Below are 12,072 nucleotides of genomic sequence, written 5' to 3'. Positions count from 1 at the left end.
CACGACTTCTGCCGAAGTCGTTGCCTCTCCTTGTTCGGGCGGTGCTCGGCGTTCGACGTCACCGGTCTTCTAGCCATCATTGATCCTTTTTTCATTTTCCATTGGTTTTGTCTTGTCTTCCCACACACCTGTTTTCAATCCCATTCATTACCTGTTGTGTATTTAACCCTCTGTTTCCCCTCATGTCTTTGTCAGAGATTGATTTGTTGTCAGTGTAGTGTTATTGTTTGTATAGGTGCCCGTCGGGTCTTCGTACCCATGTTTGTGGAACTTTATTAAAAGACTCCATATTTACACTCCATTTGACTCTCCTGCGCCTGACTTCCCTGCCACCTATTACACCTATGCTTGACAACAATGTTGAAAATAGTAAAAAATAAAAAATAAACCTTGAATGAGTAAGTGTGTCCAAACGTTTGACTGGTACTGTAGGTAAGGATAAAGTGACTAGGAAACTGGATAGATTATAAACAGTAACAGCAGTGTATGTGATGAGTCAAAAGAGTTAGTGCAAAGCGGGTCAATGCAGATATTCCAGGTAGCTATTGCGGTGATAGAGCCAGTCAAGATGCTCTCAATGGTGCAGCTGTAGAACTTTGAAAATCTGAGGGCCCATGTCAAATCTTTTCAGCCTCCTGCGGGGGAAGAGGCATTGTCGTGCCCTCTTCACGACTGTGTTGGTGTGTGTGGACCATGATAATCTTAACACCGAGGATCTTGAAGCTTTCGATCTGCTCTACTACAGCCCCATTGATGTGGATGGGGGCGTGCTCGGCCCTCCGATTCCAGTCCTACCACCATCGTGTCATCAGCAAACTTAACAATGGTGTTGGAGTCGTGGGTGAACAGGGGGTACAGGAGGGGACTAAGCACGCACCCCCGTGTTGAGGGTCAGCGTGTCGAATGAGTTGTTGCCTATCCTCACCACCTGGGGGAGGGCAGTCAGTAAGTCCATTGATTGTGGCCTGTGGAATATTGTCCCATTCCTCTTCACTGGCTGTGCGAAGTTGCTGGATATTGGCGAGAACTGGAACATGCTGTTGTACAAGACGATCCAGAGCATCCCAAATTTGCTCAATGGGTGTCTGAGTATGCAGGTCATGGAAGAACTGGGACATTTTCAGCTTCCAGGAATTGTGTACAGATCCTTGCGACATTGGGGCCGTGCATAATCATGCTGAAACATGAGGTGATGGCGGCAGATGAGTGGCACGACAATGGGCCTCAGGATCTCTTCACGGTATCCCTGTGCATTCAAATTGTTATTGATAAAATGCAATTGTGTTCGTCGTCCGTAGCTTATGCCTGCCCATACCATAACCCCACCACCACCATGGGGCACTCTATTCCCGATGTGATGTTGACATCAGCAAACCGCTCGCCCACATGACGCCATACAGCCTGTCTGACATCTGCATGGTACAGTTGAAATCGGGATTCATCCGTGAAGAGCACACTTCTCCAGCATGCCAGTGGCCATCAAAGATGAGCATTTGCCCATTTAAGCCGGTTACGAAACTGAACTACAGTCGGGTCAAGACCCTGGTGAGGACGGAGACGGTTTCTGACAGTTTGTGCAGAAATCCTTCGGGTGTGCAAACCTACAGTTTCATCAGCTACCCAGGTGGCTGGTCTAAGACGATCCCGAAGGTGCTGTACAAATCTTTTTGCCCATTTTCTATTAATATATATATTTTCTTCAAATTTTCCAGGGGGTGCTGCAGACTGCTATATCGGTCTGCTAATACACAACTATTAAAGGCCCAATGCACTACCTTTGTGAGAAATGTTTTTTCTATTAGAATATATATTTTCTTCTAATTTTCCAGGGGGTGCTGCAGAACCCTCTGCACCCATACTTCTCATGGCTATGGCCACACCTGTCAGGTGGATGGATTATGTTGGCAAAGGAGGAATTCTCACCAACAAGGATGTAAACAATTTGTGCACAAAGTTTGAGAAAAATGTTTTTTTGTGCGTATGGAACATTTCTGGGAACTTTTATTTCACGTAATAAAACATGGTACCAAAACTTTACATGTTGTGTTTAAATGTTTGTTCAGTGTATGTTCGGTGAAGCAGGCTCTCTAATTCCTTTACCACTATATCTTCAGACAGGGTTGTACATCGTTCATTCATCACTCAAAATTAGACTAGAGGTGAGAGTGGCATAGGTCAACGGTTATGGCTATATCTGTCAGTCCATGTCCGTGAAAGTGTGTATGTATGAGTTTGTGAGTAAGTCAATGTATGCATGACATTTCCATTTCCATTTCCATATACAGGAAAAACAACAATTTTGCATATCTATTCTATGTTGCCTCAACCCTGACAGTGTTTTCTAATACTTCAATACACAGAGAACACTAATAGCCTGTATACTGTATCTCCACTTATTTCCATTACACAACAGAGTCATATTCACTAGGCCCCAAACAAAGAAAACATACTAAAACAGGAAGGGACTTTCTGACTTTATCCTGTAAGAAATGCTCGTTTTCGTTTTCTGTTGCAAAACAGTTTGCTACGTTTTGATACGGTTCGCAATAATGAATGCAACCCTGTAGGCTTGCTGGGAATCGTCCATTGTATGTAGTGATCTCTACATTTACTCCGACATCAACATCCAAGGAGTGAGAATGGATTTTTCTGTCACCAAGGACAACAAACATATAATCCTACTGAATTCTCTTCGCAACATGCAATCTGGTCTCAGAGAAAGACTTATAATACTATATGTCCTCCAAGATGTATTATAAGTTACAACATCCAATTCGTATGCTATTTATTGTTTGATCAAGTAAAACATATACTCTACGTCCTCTCATTTCTATGATATTGTACAACTGCTATTCCATTCATAATGTAACCTAACGTAATGTATCATACTAAATGAAGGAGAACGGAGTTTCTTACCAAATCTAACAATTTGTTTTTTTTTAGGACAGGTTGATATGTTATATATTTTTGATGTTCTCTTATGCTCAATGCTGAATTCTCTGCCTATATTAATATATCACTAGTTTCTGTCAACCATGATATCTGAGTACTGTACCAACAGCATATAGGACCAGTGAGGGTTGGATCATTTTCAGATGAACATGGCTCCGGTCAAAAGTAATGCACTATTTAGGGATAGGGTGCCATTTGGGATGCATATGAACAGTGGATCAATAAGGTTGAGTAGGAGCTGACTCACTGTTGTGGTTTTCCCATGTGAACACCAAACATCATGCTTGCAAAACAAATTCAGAAAATAAAAATGATTTAAAATATAAAAATAATTCACAGTTAAGGAAAAATATCTACATACAGTATCTCTGGCAGAGTGGTTCTTTCTTGTATCTGCACTTTCATTTATCTACCAGTGGAGGGCAGTAAAGACAATGGCATACACTTATTCAGATGTTACGCGACCCTGTTGTTTCGTGGACTTTTAAAAATATTTTTATTTAAATAGGCAAGTCAGAGCAAATTCCTATTTACAATGACAGCCTACCCCGGCCAAACCCTATACAAACAACGCTGGCTCAATTGTGTGCCGCCCTATGGGACTCCCAATCACAGCTGGTTGTGATACAGCCTGGAATTGAACCAGGGTCTGTAGTGATGCCTCTAGCACTGAGCTGCACCACTCGGGAGCCCTAAAACAAACAAGGTAATGATTATGGCAGCCCCATGTGTACATAAATGTTTAATAGTCTGTATAATTACTTAAAAAACAAATGATATAAATGTAGAGAACTTGCCTACGAATTGAAAAACGAAACAACATCCCTGTCCCAGACAACTATATCTGAATGTAGGCATACATTTAAGATGCATATACCACAACCCCATTCCTTGAATTAACCTTTGACCGACCAGCATCATCACCCACTTACGTAAGTTGTTCCAAGGGACCACTTTCTTTGGAAAAGATACACTACTAAAGTATGTGGACGTTCTTTATACCACTCAAGCCAACGCTTGGCATTGCCATGGTGATCTTAGGCTTGTGTGCGGCTTCTCGGCCATGGAAACCCATTTGATGAAGTTCTCGACAAACAGTTCTTGTGCTGACGTTGCTTCCAGAGGCAGTTTGGAACTCAGTAATGATTGTTGCAACCGGGGACAGATGATTTTTACCTGCTACGCGCTTCTGCATTCGGCGGTCCCATCCTGTGAGCTTAAGTGGCCTACCACTTTGCGGCTGAGCCATTTTTGCTCCTAGACGGTTCCAATTCACAATAACAGCGCTTATTGTTGACTGGCGCAGCTCTAGCAGGTCAGAAATTTGACCAACTGACTTGGTTTTCACCAAGATAGCATCCTTTGTAGCTTAGTTGGTAGTGCATGGTGGTTTCAATGCCAGGGTTATGGGTTTGATTCCCACGGGGGACCAGTATGAAAATGTCTGCACTCACTACTGTAAGTTGCCCTGGATAAGAGCATCTGCTAAATGACTAAAATGTCAATCCTATGACGGTGCCATGTTGAAAGTCACTGAGCACTTCAGCCAATCTACTGCCAATGTGTGTCTATAGAGATTGCATGACTGTGTGCTTGATTTTATACAGCAACGGTGTGGCTGAAATAACCAAATCCACTCATTTGAAGGGGTCCACATACATTTGTATATATAGTGTATGTTTTCAAAACTGTTTTTAAAATTATTTCCAGGGATGCACAACATACTGAAATATATGTAAATATCTTTGTTAGAAAGAAAACTATATTTCCCTTGAAGGGGTGATGCTGAATGTAACAAATGGCTCTCCCCTACACTCAAAACAACACGAAGGCTTCGGCCAGGATTGAATCCAAGGCACGTTGTAGAGCAGCGCATTGTGTTTGACTTTTAAATGTAATTTACACTTGAGCTGACATCCACAGCATTGTTGACAGTAGGTAGGCTTGCATTCACCTCAACTTTTCCATCACTGGCCTCCTGCAAAGCCCCTCCTGACATTTACAATTTATTAATTTAGCAGACACTGTTATTCAGAGTGACATACAGGAGCAATTTGGGTTAAGTGCCTTGCTCAAGGGCACATCAACATATTCTTCACCTAGTCGGCTCAGGGATTAGACCTTTCGATTACTGGCCCAACGCTCTTAACCGCTAGGCTACCTGCCACCCTGGTAGAGGAGTAATGTTCCTTTGTTTCCCTCAGTTCTCCAAGTGGTCTTAGCTTCTGATGAGTCGGAGCACATCAGTCTTGTCTGACTGTTGTTTGGGAACCCAATGAAAGACCGTGTGAGCTGAACAACAGCGGAGTGCGGCCATCATTGCTATTGAAGGTCAACTAACTGGCATTAATTGGATCACCCATTATAATTCTGTTAGCTAACACATACAGTGAACACATTCTGTTTGTAGAGCTGAAAGTGTGAAGTCACAACAGCAAAATGCAATGTAGCCTATTATTACAATTTGGGGAAAAATGAATTTAAGTGTATGTAATGAGTAAATCATCAGAGTTGTTGAACTAAAAAACACAGCTCTCCCATTGTTGTGTTGCTGCTTCGCATAGAATTACATAGGTCTAAATAAAACAATCTACTTTACTGAGCATCTGATGAGGAAGAAGAATCACTGGAAGAGCTTGAGGAGCCCCTTACATCCTGCAGGTTGATGTCGTCCAGGAGCCTATCACGGGATTCTGCACTATCATGATGCTGCTCCAGGAGTGTTGCGTCTACCATGGTGGACTGGCCATGCCTCCGACCACTGTACATTTGTGAGGGTGTAAATTGGCGTGACACTACTACTGGGTCTCTCTCTAACTGCCGGGAGAGAGGGACGGAAGATGAACGGGAGATGTGGTTGGGATGAACGAAGTGCCCGCTCCATGGAGCCCCCATAGGAATGGGGTGAAATAGCGGCTCAATCTTTGCATCCCTCCGTGGCAGCCTGCTCCCCTGCAGTGGTTGGGCAACCACCCTAACGCGAGTCTCATCATTTATTCTGACTCTTCTGTGTGAAAGGTCACCGTTTGGTTTACAGTTCAAGGTCGGTTTGTCCATGTGACTTTGTCCTCTCTTGAGGACAGTTTTGAGGGTCTTGTGGTTCTGGTTGTACAGGACTTCCATGTCCTCCCCAACCCCACCTTTCATCAACCGTCTGCCCTTTCTCCTGGTCCTCTGTGTCACCATCCATTGCACAGAGCACACAAGATCTGCCAAGTTCAGTAGCAGAGAGAGGGAGGCAGCCGCCAGCATGAAGTTGAGCATGATGGTCTTCTCTGTGGGGCTGGATATGTAGCACTCCACCATGGACGTACAGGGAAATTCATAGCACTGGAAGCTCCTGGGGACAGAGAAGCCATAGAGGTAGTACTGTCCGGCACTGAACGCTGCCTCCAGCAGAATCCGCAGTATCACATCCAGAAGATAGGCACTTACAAAGATAGGTGTTCCTTTTGGTAGAGCATGTAGAGGGGTGCACAGAGTGCCTGCTCCGGTCTGACTTCTGCTCCCAGAGAAATAGTTCCCTCTGATACGGAGAGTTGACGATACTTTGTGGATGATATAAGAGATGAACATCAGGTGAGGGAGACAGAGCATGATCAGTTGGAACAGCCAGAAGCGGAAGAGGGAGAGGGGAGCAAAGCAGTCGAAGCAGACGTTGGTGCAGCCCGGCTGGATGGTGTTGCACACAAAGTGCTCCTGCTCGTCCCGGAAGAGGGGATAGCCAGAGAACAGGAGGATGAGTAACCTCAGGACCACCATCAAGCTCAACCATGTCTTCCCTGCAGTAACAGCAAATCAATTCAATATTCACTCACACACACTTAAACATTTACATTTTGGTCATTTAGCAGATGCTCTTATCCAGAGCAGCTTCCAGTCAGTGCATTCAACTAAGGTAGGTAAGACAACCACATATCAGTCAGTGCATTCAACTAAGGTAGGTAAGACAACCACATATCAGTCAGTGCATTCAACTAAGGTAGGTAAGACAACCACATATCAGTCAGTGCATTCAACTAAGGTAGGTAAGACAACCACATATCACAGTCAGTGCATTCAACTAAGGTAGGTAAGACAACCACATATCAGTCAGTGCATTCAACTAAGGTAGGTAAGACAACCACATATCAGTCAGTGCATTCAACTAAGGTAGGTAAGACAACCACATATCAGTCAGTGCATTCAACTAAGGTAGGTAAGACAACCAGTGCATATCAGGTAAGACAACCACATATCACAGTCTAAGGTAGGTAAGACAACCACATATTCAGTGCATTCAACTAAGGTAGGTAAGACAACCACTAAGGTAGGTAAGACAACCACATATCAGTCAGTGCATTCAACTAAGGTAGGTAAGACAACCACATATCACAGTCAGTGCATTCAACTAAGGTAGGTAAGACACTAAGGTAGGTAAGACCACATATCACAGTCAGTGCATTCAACAGGTGCATTCAACTAAGGTAGGTAAGACAACCACATATCAGTCAGTGCATTCAACTAAGGTAGGTAAGACAACCACATATCACAGTCAGTGCATTCAACTAAGGTAGGTAAGACAACCACATATCACAGTCATTGCAAGTAAAACAAACATTATTTTAGTGTTAGATACTCTTGAAAAAAAGCTTTGTGTTAGTAACATGAACTATCCCATACATACAGCATCTACAGGCTCATCTACATACAGTACAGTATGTGCACATGGCGGAAAGGAAAACCTACCCAGAAAAGTGACGTTGTGATTGAAAGTAATGAAGAGTATTTCCATTAGGCCCGTCTTCTCCATGATAAAAACAACAAGCAGCTCATCCCATAGAGATCCTGTCTGTATACCTTGATCCAATCCAGATTACTCAGCAAAGGTCCATTTCAGTCCAATCAATCCAGTTCAGTTCAACTCAATCAATTCAAATCAGTCCAATTAAAATCCAAGTACCTCATTTGGTTGGAGAGAAGTGGCTCCAGAGTAAGTTCTCAGTTCCCCAGAGTGTATGTCTACTAGACTATAGATCTCTCTCAAGTGTTATAAACAGCTCAGTGATGCCAGGCAGGGTCCTCTCTCTGCTATTATTATCACATCCAAATCATGTTACCATCAAAGCATTGCTAGGATATTTCATCAAAATACACTGAACTAAGACAATTGGACGGGTCTACATAAAAGAAGCATCGTGATTGTAGAATGTTATTCGAATTGAGGTGACCAGGTTAAAGGTTATAGGACAATAATGAGAATTGTAGCTTTGTGCCCAAATGGTGGCGATCTTGGCCTCCTGTCCATTAACCTCAATACACAGGCTTCTTCACATTCGTTCGGAAATAGCAGAGTGATGAATGATACTTGGTGTGCATCCCAAATGGCACGCTATTTCCTATATAGTGCACTGCTTTTTACCCGAGCCGTATGGGCCCTAGTCAAAAGTAGTGGACTACATAGGGATTGGGTGCTATTAGGACGCATTTTTGGGGATATGGTAACGTGAGACTACATCTCCATGAAGCCATTTTAATGGTCATGTCAAGACGACAGCTGCTACATGTTGGATAGGTAACAGTATGGCTTCTGTCCCTCTTCTAGCACACAGCCAACTAGCTCGCAAATCCACATTGGCTACAAATAGACTGCTAATAGGGGGATTTAATGATTAGCATACACACGTGATCTAACAAGTTCTCCACATATAAACATAAACTAATACAACAGTCAGACAAACGCTTTGGAAATAAGTGTATTTTACACTTTCATGTGTTGTCCTCTTGGATTTCTAAACTGTACCAATAGTTTTCACCCAAAAAGAAATTAATCAAAATCAAAATACATGTTCTTTTATTACAAACATGGATCAAAGCCTTCGTATAAATATTTCAAAATTAAGTTAATGATCGCATCATCACTTTAATACTTGATTATACACTGTACAGTTTATTTTCAAAATAATTCATACAATTGTAGTGCTTCAGTTGTCAGTAGGGTCTTCTTGACAAATGAAAAAACACAAATAAAAGTTGATCATGAATATAACAATATTAATATATTTATTAGACAAAATCAAACTGTATAACATTTGGAGGAGCTATGTTATATAGAAGTTGGCTCAGTGTTCAGGTTTTTGTTCTTAAACAAATAAAGAAACATTGTAGCTTAAAACATTGAGTTCTAAAACAAAAAACACAAGTCATGTTTCACACGGTGTATCAAGTATGATAACCCATTTCTATCCTTTCATTGGTCACCTTCTTGTCAATATAACCTACTTTGAATCCTGTGGATGACACATTCACAGTAGCTAAATCACTCACATTTACACTACATGGCCAAAGGTATGTGGACACATATTAATCATGGGCATTAATGTTGGTCCACGATTTGCTGCTATAACAGCCTCCACTCTTCTTGAATAGGCCTGGCTCTCAGTCGGCGTTCCAATTCATCCCAAAGGTGTTCGTGAGGTTGAGGTCAGGGCTCTGTGCAAGCCAATCAAGTTCTTCCACACTGATCTCGACAAACCATTTCTGTATGGACCTCGCTTTGTACACGGGAGCATTGTTATTCTGAAACAGGAAAGGACCTTCCCCAAACTGTTGCCACAAAGTTAGAAGCACAGAATCGTCTAGAATGTCGTTGTATGCTGTAGCGTTAAGATTTCCCTTCACTGGAACTAAGGGGCCTAGCCCGAACCATGAAAAACAGTCCAAGACCATTATTCCTCCTCCACCAAACTTAACAGTTGGCACTATGCATTCGGGCAGGTAGTGTTCTCCTGGCATTCGCCAAACCCAGATTCATCCGTTGGACTGCCAGATGGTGAAATGTGATTAATTCCTGAGGAGAACACATTTCCACTGCTCCAGAGTCCAATGGCGGTGAGCTTTACACCACTCCAGCCGACGCTTGGCATTGCGCATGGTGATCTTAGGCTGGTTTGCGGCTGCTCGGGCCATGGAAACCCATTTCATGAAGCTCCTGACGAGTTCTTGTGCTGACGTTCTTCCAGGGGCAGTTTGGAAATCAGTAGTGAATGTTACAACCGAGGACAGACGATTCTTACGCGTTACGCGCTTCAGCGTTCCCTTTCTGTGAGGTTGTGTGGCCTACCACTTTGTGGATGAGCCGTTGTTGCTCCTTGATGTTTCCACTTCACAATAACAGCACTTAAAGTTGACCAAGGAAGCTCTAACAGGGCAGAAATTTGACGAACTGAATTGTTGGAAAGGTGGCTTCTTATGACGGTGCCACATTGAAATTCACTGAGCTTTTCAGTAAGGCCATTCTACTGCCAATGTTTGTCTGTGTGCTCAATTCTATACACCTGTCATCAAGAGATGTGTCTGAAATAGCCGAATCCACGAATTTGAAGGGGTGTCCACATACATTTGGCCATGTAGTAAATCATTGGTGAATTTAGCTGCAGATCTGAATATAACATTCTGAGTATTGGGATGTACAGTAACTAGGGAGATATACTAGTGGAAAGGTACCCACTGGGCACAGACGTCAGTTCAATGTCTATTTCTTATTTACATAAAAAGTTTAGGTTAAAAGTTCAGTGAAAAAAATACTTTTTTCAAATCCAATCAGTTTTCCACATTGATTCAACGTCATCACATTGAATTGTTTTGTTGAAATTATGTGGAAAACATGTTGATTCAACCAGTTTTTGCCCAGTGGGTAGTAAAGTAATATGGTCAACTTGTTTGAACATGAACAAAATAAATGTGTTCATTAAGAACTAAATGTTTCTGGAATTTGAATGTAGATCTCCAGTAGAAACGCCTGCACAGCTAGAATGCTGTTTTACCTGATCAAATGATGTCTGCAGGTACTTGGGTTTGGTCGGCTATAGCAGTAGGCAGTGAAAACAGCCTTATGAACACAAAATGAATATAAACCCTTTCACCAAAAGTAACAGAACCATCTCCAAAGGCAACCAACTGTCTGTCATGCCACGCCAGCTTGGACAGTCTAGGACCCATGATCGTATTCATTAGTGCACGCCATAGCAAAACCTTTTTCAACGCAAACCGTTTCTTAATGGACAAGTTCAGGTCATCCAACCGTTTCAGTCCTTTTTCTTTCGTTTGGTACGACCCAGGAAAAGAGGTCAAATGACACTGAAATGTTGTTTTCTGACAACTTCTCTGTTGGTTTGCTGCTACAACGCATAAAGCTAATGTTTCCACAGTGATGGTTGGCTGGCTACTTCTGATGGTCTTGATGGTCACCTGGCTACTTCTGATGGTCTTGATGGTCACCCGGCTACTTCTGATGGTCTTGATGGTCACCCGGCTACTTCTGATGGTCTTGATAGTCACCTGGCTGCTTCTGTCCACAGAAAACTGTGATGTCATGAGATCTCTTAACAGTCATCTTTATGTTGTATCACAAAGAAGCTTTCATTTTTCTTACTCTTAACAGTCAGTGAACTACCAGTCCTATAGAGAGCTCTTCCCTGTGTTACAGGAGCGGAGGCACTGTGAAGGCATCTATCTGTGACAAGGTCGGTCTGTCTATCCAGGTTCGGGTTGCAGAATTCGGGTAACTTTTCCAAAATTCCCCAGGAATCCACATTGGATGATTCCCGGAATCAGCAGGAAATCTGGAATCCTCCAATCAGGTATTCTGGAAAACCTGGGAATTTTACCATGCTGGCCTCTATCCCAGCCTCAGGCCCAGCCTCAGGCCCAGTCTCAGGCCCAGTCTCAGGCACAGTCTCAGGCCCAGTCTCAGGTGTGGTCTATGTTCCTGGTTGTTAGGAAAGGATGGCAGGGACCCATCGCACCCCGACCAGATTGTCCACGCTCGCTGAGCGCTTCTTGGCAGCTCTCCTGGCATCCTTGTACTTGTCGTCACATAACCTTGAGATCGCCTGCAGGAGCAACAAACATGATGAATCGATAAACAAACTCGCTTGAACAGAATTGTTACTGCCCTTCAGGCATAGACTAAAAGATGTAGTTAAAGTGTTAAACCAAGACTATTCAGAGGTTCAGCTGCCATCAACACAAGCCATTTTCAGATCAGCCGTTGACACAAAGTGCTCTATAGTAACCCAGCTTACACTCTACTGCATAGCCTCTGCTTCTCTTGAGGTCTTGGCCAGGCTACTGTAAAAT

General features: G+C 43.0%; 2 protein-coding genes across 6 annotated transcripts in view; both read right to left on the bottom strand.

The window, feature by feature from the left end:
• Positions 1-2,109: 2,109 nt before the first annotated feature.
• LOC118394597 (gap junction Cx32.2 protein-like) lies at positions 2,110-8,620 on the bottom strand. The gene is made up of 2 exons (XM_035787951.2): positions 7,681-8,620; positions 2,110-6,734 (listed from the first exon to the last, which is right to left on the bottom strand). The coding sequence occupies exons 1-2, from the start codon at positions 7,742-7,744 to the stop codon at positions 5,548-5,550; spliced, it is 1,251 nt and encodes a 416-aa protein (XP_035643844.1). The 5' UTR covers positions 7,745-8,620; the 3' UTR covers positions 2,110-5,547.
• A 148-nt stretch (positions 8,621-8,768) lies between these two features.
• LOC118394596 (cyclin-Y-like) overlaps positions 8,769-12,072 on the bottom strand; it is a 39,571-nt gene continuing 36,267 nt past the window's right edge. For all 5 annotated transcript variants that reach the window (XM_052463678.1, XM_035787947.2, XM_035787949.2 and 2 more), the window contains one exon: positions 8,769-11,825. In XM_052463678.1, coding sequence (XP_052319638.1) covers positions 11,709-11,825 — 117 coding nt within the window. In that variant the 3' untranslated portion in view covers positions 8,769-11,708. The remainder of the gene's footprint in view (positions 11,826-12,072) is intronic.

This window comes from Oncorhynchus keta, chromosome 15, assembly GCF_023373465.1.
Source record: "Oncorhynchus keta strain PuntledgeMale-10-30-2019 chromosome 15, Oket_V2, whole genome shotgun sequence".
NCBI classification, from domain to species: domain Eukaryota; kingdom Metazoa; phylum Chordata; class Actinopteri; order Salmoniformes; family Salmonidae; genus Oncorhynchus; species Oncorhynchus keta.
Note: the sequence above shows the minus strand (reverse complement) of the source record. Positions and strands in the feature narration are given on the sequence as shown.